This window comes from Gymnogyps californianus, chromosome 1 (genome assembly GCF_018139145.2).
Source record: "Gymnogyps californianus isolate 813 chromosome 1, ASM1813914v2, whole genome shotgun sequence".
Taxonomy (NCBI): Eukaryota; Metazoa; Chordata; class Aves; order Accipitriformes; family Cathartidae; genus Gymnogyps; species Gymnogyps californianus.
The window spans coordinates 18,694,663-18,714,939 of NC_059471.1; the positions used below are offsets into that span (position 1 = coordinate 18,694,663).

The following is a 20,277-nucleotide window of genomic DNA, read 5'->3' on the forward strand; positions in this document are numbered from 1 at the left end:
ACCAGTGAAATGTTTCCTGGTACTAAGAGATCCCCAGAAACAACTGGCTTTTGCAGGAGGATAAAAACAAACATGCAGGTAAATAGGTCCAATTTTGATATCAAGGACAAGACTGAACCATAATCACTCTGCATGCTGTAATATTTTTAAGATCATTTTTTAAACAGTTAGCTTTAAAAAGCTTGATTTCTAAAACTATTCAAGATCAAAGTTTATATAAAAATAAGTAGCAACTTGTGTATTTCACTTTAATACAGCCATTACAAGGCCTGATGCCACATACTGTATCAGAAATCTCCAGTGTAACCATGCTATATATACACATTCTTTTTTAGATATATGTGTATATATATGTATAAATTATCAAGCTCATTTAAATGCAAACCAAATTATACTACCTTTCCCTCAGAAAATAGTTTCATCCATTAACCGACAGACTGCAAAGCTAGTTGCAGTGTCATCGGCAAAACACAATTTTACAAAATCACTGGGGAGGAAAAAGGCATTTTTACTCGTAAATTGATAGAATAAGCTACAACAGAAGTAATTAAAGGAAATATGACTAAAGAAAGAAATATACAGTATTCTCTTCTCCAGTGCTCTCTAAAGAATCCAGCAAATGTCAATAAATAAATAGCCTGGTGAATTTTACCAAAGTACTGTGCTACCATAAATCTAGTTTGAGAAAAAGTCTACCTTGCCATACGTAGCTGCCTGCCTCTTGTTTTCACCCTGTAGTCTAAGTAGTCAGCTAATGCAACGTATTTCTTTTGGCAAGTCTTAAGGCTTAAACTTTTTTTCCCCACAATGTTTTTAAACTAATAATTATGCAACATCTTCCTTCCCTGTCTTAATTTGCATTCCCATACTGAAACAAAGTTATTTAATTGCATTAAAGCTCTCAAGGATCTAAACTGAAATCTATTCTTCAGATGAAATAAATGGCATGACACGCTAGCAAGGACAAAAAAAAAACCCCTCAACAGCAGTAAAGCAAGGTGAGACGTAAGAACCAGTTCAAAGACTGGGAGAAACATGTATGAAAAGGGCCACCCAAAGCAAACAGAAGCCACCGCTAGAAAAAGGTTCTCCAGAATTTATTTTCATGGCCTCATATTAAAACGAACAGAGACAGGTATGAGATGTCTTCCCCCCACACCTGCCACTGCATCTTAAAGTCAGGACGGGCTGGAGAGCTACTGGATACCTAACTCCTCAAAGATATCTGCGCTTATGCTATAGAGGAGTCCAGCTTTTACCAGGGTGACCTGCAGACAAGGTTCGAAGCCAGGCAGGAATATAACCATAACTCTCTTAAATAAGAGTCCACAGGAAAAAAATCAACTATTTCATGTTTTTTTCTTTTTAGTATTTTTACATCCAGGACAACTGTTGTGCAGAAAAGACAAGCCATAGCACCATGCAATTGTGCCCGACTGCTCTGCTGTTTGAGCAGGCATAGCCACCCCATTCCAGTGCGTTCCCTCGCATAGTCCAGACAGAGAGAGAAGCTACACAACGAAAGCAGAGAATTTCTCTCCCACGTGCTCCCTTGTGTGCGTGACTAGGGCTAGGCTCAAAGCTGAACCTCATGGGTATAAACACTGTGATTCAGATCTTCCCTGGTTTTCTGCATGCATTAACACAGTTGTTTTCTGACATTTTCTGTTCTCCAGAATGCTACTAGCAATTATTAACTAGTCAATACAGTTATTTATTCTATAAGGTGGCATATACTATTCATGCCTGATAAGAGAACATGTAGCCAAAATTAATCCAAAGATTATTCCAAGAAGTAGCAGTAATAGTTCTAAATTTAAACATGCTGAGTTAGCTGGCTTTGTTGAAAACAACACTGTAAGATCCCAAACGCAAAAGAAGAAAGAGGAAGAGCTGTGTTTTCAAATGGTACAGAGAAGTACAACAACTGGCACTGAGCAGCGAGATGGATGCCCGAAACACTGTTCTCAAGAGAAGAAATCCAAGAATTCAAAACGTGAATTAAACTGAAGAAAAACTATCAAGGACAGGAAACATACAGCAGAAGTGCCGATTAAAGATATGAAGATTTCTTATCATTTTTAGAAATTTTTCTGATGTGTGAACAAGCTTGCTGTCCTGTCCCAAATCCCTAAACACTGATCTGCTCACTCAAACATAAATGAATTTGTTCCCAGCAATAAAGGTAGCGGTGGCAGGATCAACTGGTCTGTGTATTCTGGATGTTACCTACACATTCTCAACTTACTTTGTTGAAGATCGAAGTACACTTGGCAGAAATGTTTTCAGCCTCAGCCCTGATGCAAATGAATCTCTTTCTGGCAATGCAACTGTAATTACCATATTCAGAAAGATTATTAATTAATCAGAAGTGCTGCTTAAATAAAAGTAAAGTGCGACTACTTCAACTTATCAGTATAATGTATTTTAAGAAAACATTTGACACAGTAGTCAACCGTTTACTGGAAGCTCAGTTTGGTAGAATATTATTGAAGTTATAGATTAAGAAGTTAAATACTGTATCAAGTTTAATGAAGAAATCAAGGGTGAATAAGAAGCGTGAAAGCTGAGGCCACAGGGAGCTGTAGACTTGATATGAGATCCCACAGAGTTCAGCCTATGTGGTCACGGAGCCTGTCACGCGATTACTGTTTCACATGGGTACACGTGGGTTTCGCGCTGCTGGAACAAGCAGTGGGGCAGCTAGAACCGTGCATGTACACAACTCTTATCTTGTCAATGCAGAAGTGCTCTAAGGCAAAATTATCAGACTGCAGAGGATGTCTTCTGCTGAAGTTTAGCAAGCTATAATACAGAGGCCAGTCTGGGTACACACGGCCTTAAGAACTCCAAGACCTTTTAGTGCTGGGCAGCAGGCTGTCTAAAAGCCTTCAGCTAAATATTCAGATAATGGCAACTCCTCTCATGTAAACAAGGTAGTTTAAAAGCAAACAAAAAAAAAGAAAACCCAAACAAGCAAAAAAAAGCAATGCAATTGTCCTACCTCTGAGCTTGATCTCTTTTCACCTGATCCACTTATCCAGAGCACAGGGAACATTAACTTTCACACACACGTGCATTAGGAATATTTGCAGCAACCAGGCCGCCTCCTTTGATGTGCGTTTCCATCTCCCCTTGTTTCTTCTGCTGCCTAAAGCCTACTGCTGTGAACAGAAACACTCTGACACATTATTTACAAAAGCCAATATAAACACCTAATGGAATCCCAGCAATTCAAAATGCTCCATTTCCCTTTGCTAACCTTGTCTTTCCCTAAACTATGAACTATGTGGGCTCTCTCTCTTCCTAAATATCTAGAATATTGCAGGCACTGCTGCAAATATTGTGGTCTCTTGTGAAGAAATTTGATGGCTTGGGATTGAAGGGATTGGGGGGAGGCTTTTTGGGCTTTGGTGAGTCCACTTCATTCACATTAAATGTGACATATACATTTGATATGTCAGCAATCTCTTTGCATGGAAGGGAGAAAAAGCAAAACAAGTCAAAGTTTCTCTAACTGCACTCCAAAGGAGCAGTTTATCAACTCGGAGTCTGCAGGTAGTAAAGTGAACACAAGTGACAGACTCCATGAATAAAAACAAAATCAGATAACTGACCTATGCCTATAGATTTGGGCTCAGCTCAGTGAAATGAAAAGTGCAACTCCCTCCAACAAATTGCCTGCTGAATTAGCTAAACAAGTTATTGGTCACACATAGTGAATTTATGGATGCTGCAACCGTACACTGAAAAGGAGTCCTCAACACAAGTGAATAAATGGGCCAGTTAAGGATTCTAGCACACCACGTTTGTGTTTGGGGTTTTTTTTTTTTTTTCCCTTATAGCCCTCTACCATTACGCCATCCCTTCCAGCCCTGAGCTGCTCCTTGCTGCTGACTGGGTCCCCAAACTAGGAAAAGGACCAGTCATGTAAAACTCAGGCTTGCAGACCCATTGCTTGGGGAGGAAAGGTGCTGCATTGGCCTGCTCGGGAGCAGAGCAGAGGGACGCACTGCCTGGCAGGTGCCCACAGCGGCCAGCCAGAACCATCTCCTAGCCACCCACCCAGCTGAGCAGCCAGCACGCCATTCGGGCTGGGAGGCAGGTACTCTCCGTCTCCAAGCATGAACAACAGAATATGCTGTGAGGGGGTCAAAGAAATTACCAGTTTGTGTGCTGATCCATTGACGCCTATTACATTTTCCAGGAAAATCTTACCACCCAGCCAAGATACATTAAATTCTGTGTATGAGACAACTTCTATTAAGTGAACTTTGCTCTTTTGTAAGGAAGCTTTCAATTTTCTTACGTTGATATTTTTACTCAGAAAGTATGTTTATGAACACTAGCATCAACAACCTCATCCCACTGGGATACATCATCTTTGTTAAAACCCCCAATTCTTGAAACTAATCTGATGTCTTGGGGAGAACAACTTTTTACATCATCCACATGTGAACAGACATGGAAAATGCTTGCATAAAAGTTCCTTTTCAAAAGCAAAAGGTTTTAACTAATCATTTTAATCTCTATATTTTCTTTAAAAAAATTAAGAAAACATACTTGAGGTACTTTGTCCTCAGAAGTTTAAAATATTTCATTTAGAACAAACCTCCTTCCTCAGAGGTGCTTATAAGGCAGATAACTTGAACAGCCCTAGAGAACATGTTTTAAGAGAGGCAAAAGCACAACAATGCTTTCCAAAGTGGGTTTAAAAAGGCAGACGTGAATTTTGTTCTGTTTTGGACAAAATAAAGAGAGTATACAGGAAACATGTACTCGAAGAGTACGACCAACAGAAAATGTAGGTTTTGATGTGCAGAGGGGACTACTTCAAGAAGACAGAATATCTTCTTTCACATCGAGGCATTCTGGGTGATTGTATTAGTCTCGTCTGTAAATAGTGGCACTATTTTGCATCCTTCTCTCTCCACCTCAAGAGCATATTTTAAAAAAACCTTTCAAAGCACTTACCTCCCCTTTCAAGCACAATGTTCTGAAGTTACATACCTATGCAGAAGCTCTCTAACAAGTGAGAAACCTCAAATCTAATGCTTCCGCAGGAGCGGCTCCAAGAAGAGAGAAGTATAAAACTAGAAATAGGCATGGTTAAAAGTATCAAGTACACGTTTTAATTTATCATAGCAATTCTGCCATATGGAGTGACGAAAAGGGTCATGTGCTTGTACTGAGTGCAAGGCCAAACAAATACAAGATAGAATGGAATGTCACCTGAGAGGAGGTCTAATTAATGTGAGAGCTGCTTAGCAGATTAATTTGTATACCTATTTATATAGGACCGTTCCTGCCATCTCCAAGTGTATTAGACAGGTGAAAAGCCCATAAACCTCTCATTATCTAAAACATATGGCATGCATATATTTGACAGCACTGTCCACTATAATGTGCAGTATCAAAAAACCACATCAAGGTTTCTCAATGCTTAAGACATTGACCTATTAAACTGAATTTCACTTAACCTGGGGCTAAGCAATACGTAGGCAGTGATTGAAAGTTCTTACATTACCCATAGAGCTCTTACGTGGCCAAATTACCCTCTGTTCTGAAGACAGCCCATTTGCTCTGATGATTCACATCCTGTTTTGAATCGACAATCACCAGTGCTTCCTCCCAACTGTATGTGGTAATTTGTTAAGCACAGTACCATTCTCTAGGGATACAATTTGAATTTTTTTTTTTTTAATTTCATTTTGACCAGAGTGTGAAACAAAAGATGACCAAAATTTGTACATTGCTCTGGAAAAAGGCTATTACAGTGCGTTTAGTAAAGCTGTCAGAAATAAAGGGCATTAAATAACAACAATGGACCTCAGAGAAATTAACTGTATCTCTTTATTGTTAACCAATGAATGTTATCCAAAATAGTAGATGTAATTGTAGCTTAATTGTACAACACAAAACATGATGCTAAAGGAAAAAGCATGTGGAAAATTACTTCACCAAGTAATCACTAAATGTATTCTTAGTATTTCCGCACCAGTAAGTGTTCCCAACTGCTGGTGACAGCAGCTATTACCACTTTGTTCATTGTGAAAATTCATATTACAAATGGTTGTTCCTGGTTGTTTAGGAAAAAAAAAAAAAAAATAATCACACAGCTTTATAAATGGATCTAATCCATTTAGCCCTACTCTATATATTGTAGATTTATGAACAGCAAACTTTACTGGTATTTTTTCCCAACACTGAAACTGATGTATCAGTGTTAGTGCACACTTTCCAGGGAAAAATGAAAACTCACTGGAAGCACAGTATTTCACCTGCTGTGGCAAACTGTTTGAATACTTCAGAAATTTGCTTAAGCTTCGGTGTATGAAGCCTGTGAAACAAAAACTGTTCTTACAGTGCACTGCAAGTAGAAACACCAACTTCCACCAAGCAGCGTTTTGAAGCATGTGCACACCATCTGCACATCAGTCTTCAAGGTCAACCAGATATGTTTAGCCCCACAAACCAAAAATATATTAATGTATCTTTATTTTATTTTCATGATGTCACCCCACATAGCCAACCTTTAACTCCGCAAAATAAAAAAAAAATTTAGTTGGACTGTTCATAAGAAATTTAAACCTATTGTGCATGAAAAAAATGTTTAATAAAATGGCAAATTTTAATAGATAAGTGTAAATTTATGAGTGCATAATATCAAACAGAAAAGAGCTGAACCATCCTCAGAGAAAGCAGGGTTCTTCCACTGTAGATATTTACTAGGGTACTATAACAGAAGGAATAACTGCAGTTATTCCATTAACTGTAAAGTTATTTCTAAAGTTCAATTTCTAAGCAAATTTCTCAAAAAAGCAGGTCTCCTTTTCAAGAGGGAAAGGACTTAATAACAATGATCTGACATCAGATATGACAATTACAATACTAGCTTCACTGAAAACTGAAGCTACAAACACTTTTACTCCAATTCTGGGAACTTTCATTTTGTATTTGGAAACCTAAAACCAAACTAACTGACACGCACATTCTACACCCCTCCCAGGAGATAGTATACCAGTGACAGGTTACAGCTTTAAAACACGCAAGATGCTTTTACAATTTAAACTCAACAAAAGGCAGTTAGACAGTATTTAGCACTATAAATCCATCTTAAAGTAAAACAAAATCCTGGGAGTAAGGGCTCCTAGCATTCTATGATATCACTGTGTAGTGATAGTCAATTTAAACAGGTTTTTTCATGGTGTTTGAAGGACCAGTCATCATGTACATAGTAGTGAGGTAGGATACTGTCCCCTCCCTGGGACTGATGTTTTCATATGCTCCCTTGCCAGAAAGGTCCAGGTCTCCCTACTGCAAATAAAATAATTACAAGCAAATAGCACATGAAGCTTTGTATTTTTTTTTCCTTTGCTGCATTAGAACATTTTGCGCGTCTAAAAGAATCACCTAGGAAAAGCATTACTTATTCAAGCCTATCAGCAGCCATGTGCTGCCCACAGGTAGTGTTCCATTTAAAAATATTTCCTGGAACTACCACCTGCCATCCAGACCTTTGTGAACAGGCAGGCAAAGAAAACCATCAATGATGACAGGACATGAAACACCAAAGAATTTCACTTGGGAGAAAAAAAAACAAAACTGAAAGTCAGCAATATCAAACTCTTAATGGTGTAGCTACACTGAAAAACGTAATTTCAAACTTCATACTGAAATAGTACCTATCCAGTTTAGGTTCAGTTCCATTCTTCTTTCTATTTCTTAATGTTTAAACAATATATACACTTGTCAGTCATTATATACTTCACATCAGTTTCTAAAGAAAAAAAATATATGAAACAATGAAACTGAAAACATGATGGGGAAAAAACTGCTATCATTCTCCACACCCTCCCCCCCAAAAAGCTAGGGATGACAGACTGCCTTACGGTTGAATAGCTTCCCCTAAACTGGTCTTCTAGCCACTGTAGTCAAACTGGTATTAAGTGCTTTGGCAAAGTGGGGTGCAATCCATCAAATCTGCAAAGGCCTGCTTTTTTCTCTGTTGGTGGTTCAGCTTTACGAGGAACATATATGCAAAATAACAGCTCTCACATTGCTTCAAACTCATCAATACGCTGCTTTGTATTGCCTTGTCGGATTTGTCGAAGAGTCTTGTACTTATCACGGCCTGCTTTAACATTCTCAGCATGAAGGACATCATTTTGTGTTTTCTTGGTTTCATCTCTGGCTTGAGCCAACTCAGAACTTAAAGCCTGTTGAATAAAATATTTGCATTTAAGTGCTTTGACTAATCTTTTAATGATTCTGGAATTTCTGATAACAACTATTCTGCAACTTGGATAAGGATTTCTTGAACAGCACAACAAGCATTTCATAGGTTGGCATTCAGTAACTCAGGTTGTGAGGTCTATCAGAAAGACTGCAGAGGGAAAGAGAAGGAGAGCATAGGATTCTTTCCTTACGTAAGTACGGGCATCAAACTAAAAAAAAGGCCTCATACCATAACATCCAAGAAGAAAGGGACCAGTAGGATAAAGCAGGAGAATGACCTTATTTTTCAATTTCTGCTTGACTAAAGACAGCTCGTTTATCTCCCTGATCCTGTTCAGTGATTGGCCAAGCAGAAAGGCTATCACACGTACATGCTACTAAGATATTGCTGCCAGAAAAAGAAGCAGCTTTCCATTTCTTTTATTTCCTTCCCAAATAGACATTTCATAACAAGGCAAAGGGTTACCACTAACATAGATTATTATACTTTGAAGGGTAACACTAGTCTAGGAGGAAATGCTCCATTTCAGGGAAATAAGATTAATCCAAAATGGGCATAATTCAGTTTTTGCATTTACAATGTCTGTGAATGACTGCAAATAAACACAAATACTATTAAGTAAGCATCTGTTCATACCACTTAATGAATTTCAGTATTGAGAAAGGAAAGCATTATGTTTTAACATTCAGTGTCCTGGACATTATATAATTATTAGAAATGTTTACTAGCTAGTGCGACAACATACTAATACTTTTAAGCTATAAAGCACAATCTTACATCCAATCTTTCTATCTGTTCTACTTCTAGAACACTATGAGTGATATTAGTTGGTAAATTAGTAATAAACCTAGTAAATGATAAAAAGGCTGTTTCCTTGGCACACCGTAATTTCAATGAAATTTTTGACAAATAAAGAATGAAAACTCTGAATTATGTTGATACAACTAAGAACCTTCATTACCTGGAGCTGTTTCTTAACACGTTCATTTTTCTGTGTTTCTGTTACCCGTTCTTCCTCACTCCTGTGATTCATGACACCATCAGAAGACAGTTCTGCACTGGCTTCAGCATTGTTCTCATCATGTTCATCATGTTCATTCTCTGTTGGAGGAATAACTGGTGGGGGAGGAGGTGGAGGAGGAGCAGACATCACGGATTTCAGTTCTTCTTTAGTCTTTTCCAAGTCCTCTTGGGCTGCAAAAGCCTAAATATAGTAAACAGTACTTAGCATCTTTTAAAATGATTTATGAATAGTCAGAAAAATAAAAATAAATATTTGAAATGTTTTCGGACACATGGAAACTCTCCTTTATAAGTGACACGACTAGCTTATGCACTGAAAATTGTCAAATAGGAATACAGGGTAAAAAAAGATATGACTCAAAACCAGCCGTACTGGAGTTCAACTATTTCCAGCAGTAGACAAGAGAAGAGTGAGAGAATAGGGCAGTCACACTGATTGCCTTCCAACTTTTCTAGCCTCCTGAAGTTTGAGGCTTAGGGACTTCCTAAATCAAAAGGTGATGTCTTCAAATTTCATATTCGACCAGAACTTACAAGATTTTGTTCAATCACTTTTTGAACCTGTGCACACAATTACTATTCACATCCCATAGCTAATTACAGATTTTGTGAAGAAATACTATTTTGCTTTAAACTATTGTCCAGTTGCATTTGATGTGCCTTTGTTATTGTTCTGGTTCATTTTTTCACCACCACTCATGATTTTATACACCTCCCTCCTGAGGTGTTTTCTTTTCCAACATGAAGCCCCAATCTGTTTCATCACCATACATAAGGAAGCCATTTCAAATCTTTGACCATATCTTTGTGATGAGAACTTCCCCCCCTTCGTGATTATTTAATATTAAGAAATGAGTTAAATGTAAGTATAGGCTGGCTTCAGTAGACTGGAGAACAAAAATCTTTAAGAAAGTCTTCTCTGAAGCCTAAGGGAAAGAGAGAAATTCAACCCCATGGACTTCCAGTGGGATTTCCGCACTCATTTCCCTTAGTTTCTTTGAAGTTCTGACTTCACATAGCATGAGCTCATTACTTTGTGCTGCCATTCTGAGGCTTCCTCTTCTTTCTTTTTCTTGGCCTCCTCTAGAAGTGCAATCTTGGCAGTGAATTCAGCAAGTTCTGCTGCCTGAAACAAAAAAATGAAGTAGAAGTTTTAATTTGTTATCATTTTGGCTCTGCAGTGGAAGAAAGCAGAGCCTTTGCTGTGATCCAACTTGAAAAGAGTTAGTTACCATCCATCATTTCTCTGCTAAAAACAGAAATTTTAAGCATACATGACAGAGGGAATGAATCAGTACTCTTGCCTGATGGAAATAAGTCTAGAAAAAAAAATGTTTATCTTCTGCACTTCCAAAGCTTGCTGGGAAAGAGCAAGCTGTAGTTACAAATCAGCATCTGGGGCTGTTTCAGTTTAATACAGCTTTAATGGTTCCACCAATAAGATTATGACTCTGGATCACAATCTCAGTACTATTAAGCTAAATCTTGCCTTCAGAATTGTGTGCTGAGTCTACGGAAGACCAAAGCTGTTTGATAGTTGATAAATCATTTCTTCTACTATTTTCGTGCCTTTCTCAGTTATTATGCGCAAATCTTGAATTAGAAGTAGTCTAGCACAGAATGTGAGAAGATACTATAAATGCTGGAAACGGGGGGGTGGGGGGGAAGGGGGGAACAGAAAAAAAAAACACCAAAAAAAATCAAAAAAAGAAAACCCAACAAACCACAGTGTCACCAACTCCCCACCACCACCATCAAGCTTCAGAACAGACCTGCCTCAGAGAACAGGCTTCCCAGTGGACTGCAGAAGGAAGCTACTCTTGTTCTCAGCTGGATAAGCCTGACACTATTAGAAAGAGAATGTAGTGAGTGTTGTCAGTCTGAAATGTCTACTTCATCATTTAATTTCCAACAGCTCCAGAGTTTTATTTTTTTCTTGCAAGTAGTGGCAAATCTAATGTAGTTTTCTAAGAAAGTTCCCACAACAATCTGTAATGGTATTTCACATACTTTGTGTTTCAACATACTTGTCCATTCGACAAAATAGATATAAAGGCTAAATTTTCAACTATCTTTATCAATTTGCTTCAAAATGGAATTAAAGCTTCTTACTAGCTGCTCCTGGTTCTTCATTTGATCAGCTGCCTGCTTGGCTAGAGCAGCTTTAGCTTCTTCAGCTGCTCGACGCTCTTTTTCCAGGCGCTCTGCTTCCTCTTTCGCACGCTTTCGTTCTTGATCCAGTTCTAGAGCTCTTCTAGTCTGTTCCTCTAGCTCTGCCGAAAGGAAAGTTTGCAGACAAGACATCACTAACTAGCTCTTCCTCATATGTAACACAGGTAACAGCTGTAACATGCTCAAAATAAAGTAACCTAGAAAGCTGACAAAGATTTACAAAGCTGCCTCAAGCTAAGAAGAGCTGTTGAGCATGTTACCTGAAGCTATGCTCTGTGTCGGATTTTTTTCCCCCTCTTTAAGACGTACTTTGGATATACTTCATCTCACTTGACAGTTCTGACAGCCCAGTGTTTCAGATAATTAACACCTCACTGATAAAACTCAACACCCAAATATATGTACATATACATGCACATACACTCTCACTCTTAATACTGCGATTTTATATACATTAAATCATACTCTCTTACAGCAAAAAAGCAAAAAAACTCTTCTACTCTATTGAAATGCCTTTCCTTAATTGCAACAGAAAATTTAGGCATATGCCTCCAGAAAAATGACCTAAGACCCATTGGAAGGGTCAGAAAAATTGTCCGTAGAACAGAGCCAAAAAGGTACAAACAGGAAAATTTTAAATCAAGGGAGGGATAATAGTTGTCTAGCTGCCTGGTTAGCAAAATATTGCAATCTAAAGGGCAGAACCCTGAATAAAATAGGAAGAAGTAATAATCTCCCAGTACTGCAAGGTAAGATTTGCACAGGCAAAATATACTCCCCTCTGATGTGCAAAATGAAGTGACTATGAAAAGTCTCTCTGAAGCTCCTTGCTGATTCTAATGATAAATTTTCCACTATGTTTTTGTCTAGGCATAGCTGCCATAGATTCCTTCACCAGGAAACCTAAACAACTGCTCAGTTATTGGAATGATCCATTTGCCCTACACCATATGCTTTAATGCTAAAAAAGCATCTCCCCAGGTATGCTGACACATGCTTAATCTTTGCACTTGCAGTTAAGTAGGCCTCATGTAATCAATATTCTTCAGTTGGTTTCCCAGGCCTACTACTTCAGTTATAAAATTAAATGAACAGCATTACAAGTATGTGGAGTTGTACAAATGCAGTACTTAAAAAATTAAATAAAATGCATAAATATTTAAAAACACTACTCAAACAAAGTCTTCCTGTGAAGATAGAGAACACTTAACTACCAAATCAACTACAGAGCGCAGACACGATTTATATAAACACTTTTCCATATGTGAAGAGAAGGCTAAAAAGACCAGCAACGCATGAACATTATGTATTGCATCACAAATTAGGCTACATTGCTTACAAAAGTTATGAGAATGTACATTGTTAAACCTTTAGAATCACACTGACACTGTTTTGTCCCGGGCTAAATAGCTCTTCCTTAAACAATTCCAAGGCACAGTTCATGTGTTACCTGTGTCCAACCTGTTCTGCATTGAAAGACTGAAAAAATGCAGGGGTAGAGCTGGAGAACAGTGCCAGGCCTATGTAATTTATTTGCATAGATTTAGTCAGTGATTCTCTCTATTGTGCCTGAAGCCAACAGTTATGAAACAGAAGAGAGGAACAAAACTTTTATGAACGTAAACCAAACCTGAAGCAAAAACAGAACATGGAGAGGAGGGACTGGGAAGTAGTGGAGGCAGGGACTCTACGGGGTGGTTCAACACAAAGACTGTGATTGGTGAAGCTACGTTTATTCACTAAAATCTGACAAGATTTTAATTTTAAAATTCTCATATCTTACAAAGGAATATGAAAATGAAGGAACAAGGAATTTCCAAAGGAAAAGCTAAATTCAACAAAATCCTAGAGGAATTACTTTGAATCTTCCTCTCTAATTTCCCTGCTCCCTCTAACTCCAGGTTTTCAGCACTTTAAGCATTTCATAATTCTGAGTTGAACTGTGTACACATTAATTTCCTTTTTATTAAAGAAAATTTAAATTTTTGCTATATTAGGAATTGGTTTTATATCACAAATATACACACATGCACAAGCACACCATCTTTTAACTCCTAACATTGAAAAAGAATCTCTCCCAAATTAAATAATACACCACTAAATTCTTGTTATTAGTAGTAAAATAAATTAAAACAAAAACCCAACCAAACCAAAACAACAAAAAACCCACACATACCAAGAGAATTGTGGAACTGAACTACCCAACTGAACTAAACATTGTCATCAGATATAAGAAATCCAGGACCAGTAAGAGCTCACCTTTCTGAGCTTTCATTGTTTGTTCCTCAATTTGTCTTAAGCGTTCCATTAGTTCTTCCTTCTCACGCTCTATTCTCTCTTTTTCCTTTTCTGCTATCTCCCTTTTCTTCTTCTCATTTTCTAATTGTGCCCTGAAAAAAAAATAGTAAAAGGTTTTTTTAAACCTCAGATTAAATTCTACTCTAAAGATGCTGGCAGCCTATTTTTCAGTTTACTCAGCTAGCAGAAAAGCATGTAATTTCAAATGTTTCAAACTCAGTTTACAATGCAAGAACCACCAAGTTTCTATTTCAAAATAGTGTACAGAAAAACAATTTATGAAGAGAACTGATTAGCAACCTTGGTTACGGTTCAACCAGGTAAATCCACAATTATACCTGCATTTTAGACATGGCTGATGTTTCATCTGGGCTAGAAACGGCAACGGTATTTTTTAAATATACAAAAGGTAAGCCATGACATTCTTCACTGAACTTGCTTTAAAGGTTCACCTGTAGAGTATAAAAGTCCCTTAGGATCAAGCAATAGAGAGTTAAGACTTTCACAAAAACATAATGAGAAACAACGGTACAGCTACTATTACTATAATGAAAGCTCAAAAAAGATACGGCTTTCTAGTAAGACAGGTGACCATGCCAATCCACAAACCTGCTTACATAGTACACAAAGAAAAGCAGCTCTCTCTTCTAGAATGCTAAGATGTCTGATATTCTATGACTTAGTTTTCTTAAAAGGGTATAAGAATTTTTTTTCTGTTTCATGGAAGTTTGTTAATTACCTTTCCAATTGTTTCTGATGTTTCTCCTCTCTAGCTTGGGCCTTCATCTGTTGCACTTCAATTGTATCAGGTTTCCTCCTCCTCATGTACAATTCATGATTTCCCATACACAGTGCCAAAATTCGCTTGTTAATTCTCAGACGGGGTGCATAAAAAACAAAATCCTAGCAAAAATAATTGCAGCATATGCATTAATCTAAAAAGACAGTTGTTACAAGACTCAAAGCATTACTGCATGCTTGCATTTGTTAAATTTAAACTTACAAGTATTTTGATATTCATCCTCTGAGCAATCCAACACCATAATCTATAAATCTAGTTACTGTCAGGAACTTGCAAGATAAATTCAAAATTACACCTGGATTCCTCCACATAGAGGTTAGCTAGTTTACACAAAATTATTTAAAACTTCTAAAAAAGTGAGTGACTATTTCTGAAGAGTTTTGACCTAGAAAGTCTCATGAAATGTGCTGCTGTAATACAAAAAAGAACAGAGGTGGGGGGCCAGAGAATTAGGCATCTTACACCGTGGCTTTTCAACACATCACAAAATATTAGTTGACTTAAAAACAAGAGATCTTAAGAGTACCAACCAGAATGAAAAGAGAGAAAATAAACATACCATACTTCAAAATCAAAATTTCCTTTTGATTACTGACTATTCTACCAATAAGAATAATAAATGTCACAAAATATTTACTCATGCCGTAATGCCAGAGCAAGTCCCTGCAGGCTTAAATCTCTTTATAGACAAAGACATACTATTCTACACACTACTTACAGGGGCTTTTTTGTCAATTGGCTTTATGACAAATTTTTTGTCATTAAAAGAGATGTTTCTTATTTCACTCCAAGGAAAACCAATCTTGGGTGTCAGCCTTCAAAGAGAAAAAGTTCTCATTAGAAGCAGCAAAGATGTGCATTTTATTTATGTCCGCTAAGTCTTAACTCTGTACCATTTTCACTATCACACTTAGTCACATTCACAAAACATAACAGTTCAAGCATATTTTGGTAGACAATTTTTTTTACACATTATTCCATCCAATGAATAAATTACATAATGAATAAATTACATGGCACTGTAACAGAAGGAATTTCTGTTTGTGACTTATTCTACTACCATTAAATAGATGCTAAACATCACAATCATGTACTGATGCTTTATAAGCTATTGATAATTTTATTTTCAGTGAAAAGAATAACTATTTAAATTTGAGAAAAGTCTGACATTTCAAAGACTGAAATTAAATTAGCCTTCAGTGATGTTGTACTTTGGTTTAACTCGGATGTAAGATGTGTGATCTTCCATTTCCAAAGTTTAAGTTAAATTTATTTCCTTTGCATCTTAAATAAAATAAATTCAGTTCAGAAACCGTTACAATGTTATGTAATGAAACACGTAAACCACGACACAACGTTATGCACCAACTGCATAACTGTAAATATTTTTCTCCATGAGCACAGAAAGTTTTTTCAATTCATATTATCTTAGTTACAAGCATTAGAAAATGTTTAAGTATTTGATTGCTAACTATTGGGAGATAAAGAATACCAAAAATTGGTTGATTGTTCAATCTGATCTGAACATTTTCTGAATATCTCATTCTTTCAGGAGTTATATTGCCATCTAATGGCAATTAAGGCTTACACAATTTTGTTACAGAGTATCTACATCGAAGAGCATTAAGTTCAGTTCAGTTGACAGCTGTTATCTGGTGTTTGACACATCATGTTTAACTTCAAATCACTGTGAAAGGACTGTTGACATCAGATACTACTAACAAGTGTTTGGAAAGAAACAAAAGAAAAGTCTGTCACTCTGTTTCCAGTTTCTTCAAATTTTGCACATTTCAGCTTTATCCCTCTTGAAGTAGGACAGAATATTTGAACTCTATCAGGACACAAGATTCATCTATTTTCTTTGATGTCTAAAAGGTTCCACTTTTGGATACCAAAGTTTTTCATGCTCTAACAGCTACAATCCTAGTCACTGCTCTTACAAAATGTTTCTCATTAAATATGTTGCTCAGCTTCTCAATGTCCTTTTCATCCTGACTGAAGAGGAAGTCTTGAGGGAGTGAAAAATACAGAAAGAAACCATATAAAGATGGTCTAGCTATCATACATCCATATTAAGCAACGTAAATTTAAGTTTCCACAGAACTGGTCTTCCTTTCCCTTCTTTTGCGTCTCTAAACTTTAAAATTCAAATATTCTGGCAGTTAACATATCTCTCTCTTTTTCTACCTTTTACATACATTAGAAGGTCTTTGAGAACCTGTTCTGCTAGATGTTATTGAACACACGTTACGGTGGTTTTTGTATAATCTCAGATAGGATCTCCTAGGACAGAACTGCAAAATGAGTATTAGCCACTTACTTATCATCATGCTCATAAATATTCAGGCCCAAAGCATCAACTCCTAGCCACAATTCAGTTCCTTTTTTATTCTTTATTTCAAAATAGTTGACTCCATACATTTCCAAGTCTTGTGCTATCTTAAGGTATTCCATCATAGAATCTTCCCTGATAAAAGAAGAAAAAAATGGCATGGTGTAGACAAATCAAGAGTACATTGTAAGAATAATCAAACTGCAGAATAATTAATTACTGTAAAATTTAGTTAGGAATTAAATCTCTCTCTGAAATTGATGTGTACATTGACTCAGATACTTGCAGAGCTCTACACCCTAATAGCCAAGGACAGTCCAATCATTGCACTTTGTCTTTTCACCCTGTCAGCTAAGGAAATACTTAGTATATCTTAGAGGCAGGCAACTGTGGACAAAGGCAGTTGCCAACCTTACCAGAAATCATGTAGGTAAGCCAATAACCAAACTGGAAACTCAACCCTCACTGAAGCTTTCATGAAGTTTTGGATAACCGCCTACCCTGGTCGGAACAAAAGAAAGCAGTTTCCAAACAAATAAGCCACCTCCCAAAATACATCCTAATAATAAAAAAAAAAAATCTTAAAGGTCTTGGAACATTTTTTTACGTAATTACCTTAACATTCCCCTGTGCTCTTCATGCCAGTTCTGTATTCTTTCTTCCCACTGTTCTTTTGTCAGTTTGTGCTGTTCTAACACGCTGTGAATAGAAGTTGTTGCTATTAAGTGACACTGACAACCAATTTAACCTCTTAAAGTTATAAAAATAAGTTTGGTTACACAGCGTAACATATGCTTTAATTGAATAAACTTAAACATGACTTCCTACACACTGCTCATCTTTTTAACCCAAACAGACACAGAAACTTTGTATTTCAACAAATACACTTTTGAAATTGTGTGAAATCACTTTTTTCATGGTATTCTATACTCTTTGTAATATGAAAGTCATACCATGGCATATCTCAACTTTCAGTAAAGTCATAAAATGTAATGTTTGGAACACCTGTAAATGCAGACCTATAAAATCCTCATACAACTATGCTGCAAATTAATCTCTGGGTATGCACAGATACACTCAAGCTTTCATTCTGCTGTCATTTTAAAAAGTAACACATTAAGACAAGTTAGCAGACTAGTTTGTTCAGTGGTTTTTTTTTAAATAAATAAAATCAATAGTGACGCAGTTTCAGAAAACTATTTGAGGTTTATCTATAGCAGGCTGCAATGATAGAATTATATTTTGATGTACTACAACTTTCAATGTAGTACTGCAATAAATCAAATGCACATAACTTTATTATGCTTTTATTCCATGCACCTAGCATTTCAAAGCATTCCTAGAGAATTTATTTTAAAGGACAATTAAAAAAAAAAGAGACTGCAAGATAATCTTAAAGTCAGAACAGTTGCTTTCCTTCCTTTCTCTTTACTCAGAAAGTAAGGATTTACTACTTTTCCCTACATTTTTAGCAAAGTACAATAAGGAATAGACTGAGTGATGCAGAAGATACTAATGCAGTGTTTCTTCTGTTAGAGGATCCTTCTGTCACTCGATTTGCTACTCTGCCCCATATCTAGTGAAGTGCACTTTGCAGTGGTGCACTTTAGTGTGCATCCCTATCAACAGGCTTTCCTCCTCAAAACTGAGGCAGAGGTTTTAGTTTTTGCACCTGCACAAAGCTGACGTGTTCACAGCTAAACGAGAGAAGAACATGCAATGACAAGACATCCTTTTTGTTTGTTTGTTTTCTCATCTTTAGCCTTGAATATAAGCCCTAAATGTGATACTTACAGAAGCGTGTTACAGAATGCACAAAGTAGAACAGCCTGCTCTGGCTGTAATAATCTAAAAGCATCCTGGCAATCATTTACAAGTTTCTATTACATAAAAAAATTAATTCCAAGTCTTCTAGGACAATGTTAATTTATTAAAGATGTTCTGTAATTAAATCAGGCCTGATTTTTACATCGTGATATTTACATTGTGAGCTGCTTTCCACCGTTATTTCTTCTACTCCTCCAGCAGGTATTCACAAAATGTTCAAAAGCTTTCACAGCAGTGTAACATAAAGCTAACAATCAAAAAAATAAACGACAAAACAGGATATAGCAAAATACACTATCCCAGGATTATGTCACACAAATGCCAATCTGAAAATAAAAGCCCTGCTCCCATGCTGCTCTTCACAGAATCACAGAAAGGTTGAGGTTGGAAGTGACCTCTGGAGGTCATCTTGTCCACCCCTCTGCTCAAGCAGGGTCACCTACAGCCAGTTGCCCAGGACCACATCTAGACAGCTTTTGAATACCTCTAAGGAGGGAGACTCCACAAGCTTTCCAGGCAACCTGTGCCAGCGCTCAGTCACCCTCACGGTGACTTGTGCTTTCTTAGGCTTTCCAAATTAAGTTATATTTCTACCTCTACAGAAATTCTTTGCACTTTCCTCTTTTAAAATTGAATTTGAGTTGAAAGACATGAGGCAATGGGCACAAGTGAAATACACTTGAACACAATGTCTTATTTCTTTATTGCAAAGGTGGTCAAACACTAGAACAGGTTGTCCAGAGAGGTTGTAGAGTGTCCCACCTTGGAAATATTCAGAACCCAACTGGAAAAGGCCTTGAGCAACCTGCTGTAATTAGAATAGAATATTTAAGTTGGAAGGGACCTACAGCAATTATCTAGTCCAACTGCCTGACCACTTCAGGGCTGACCAAAATTAAAGCATGTTAAGGTCCTTGTCCAAATGCCTCTTAAACACTGACCGGCATGGGGCATTGACCACCTCTCTAGGTGACTCTACTTTGAGTACGGCAACTGGACTAGATGATCTTCAGAGGTCCCCTTCCAACCTCAAACGATTCTGTGTTTCTATGATATCCTCAAAGCTGGCAATGTCTTTGGTGATAACCATCTCGTCATTTGGTCCCCTCCATTCTCTCTTCACATGCTACTGATGAAAAATCACTAGCAGATACGCAAGGACTATTGCGACAGAATAACTCAGCAAGGACTTGATGCCTTGTTGCTACCCAGCTCATAGTTTTGAGCCAAGAAATATGCAGTAGTTTTGACAGGGGAACATTAAGACTCTATAATTAACGGGAACTGCAAGTCTTTTCTCACCTTTTTCAGTAAAATTTCGCAAAGCTAGTCTACTTTGGGAAACAAGTAAGTATTTTTGACATTATATTGTATATTGTTCTGAAGTATTTTTATAATGTATTTGTTGATTTCTGGCAAATCTCCTGGTGACAGGTGACAAAACAGAAATAATTGTGTTAGAATGAATACAAAAGCTATGTGCTCACTCAGTGCAGACTGGCACACAACTGGTTGAAAGCATATGCTGAGAAATCATCTGAACATTTGTCTACTGAAAAGGAGCATCTTAAGTATTTGAATTTG

The 20,277-nt window shown here is 37.1% G+C and overlaps 1 protein-coding gene across 1 annotated transcript in view; it reads right to left on the reverse strand.

Annotated features, from left to right (window-relative positions):
• Positions 1-5,829: 5,829 nt before the first annotated feature.
• The window catches only part of RDX (radixin), a 41,794-nt gene continuing 27,346 nt past the window's right edge, over positions 5,830-20,277 (reverse strand). The window contains exons 6-14 of the mRNA XM_050892212.1: positions 17,482-17,565; positions 16,855-17,001; positions 15,253-15,349; positions 14,472-14,635; positions 13,694-13,824; positions 11,375-11,535; positions 10,296-10,388; positions 9,201-9,443; positions 5,830-8,219 (exon numbers count right to left, since the gene is read on the reverse strand). Of these exons, the coding sequence (XP_050748169.1) occupies positions 8,055-8,219; positions 9,201-9,443; positions 10,296-10,388; positions 11,375-11,535; positions 13,694-13,824; positions 14,472-14,635; positions 15,253-15,349; positions 16,855-17,001; positions 17,482-17,565 (1,285 nt within the window). The 3' untranslated portion in view covers positions 5,830-8,054. The remainder of the gene's footprint in view (positions 8,220-9,200; positions 9,444-10,295; positions 10,389-11,374; positions 11,536-13,693; positions 13,825-14,471; positions 14,636-15,252; positions 15,350-16,854; positions 17,002-17,481; positions 17,566-20,277) is intronic.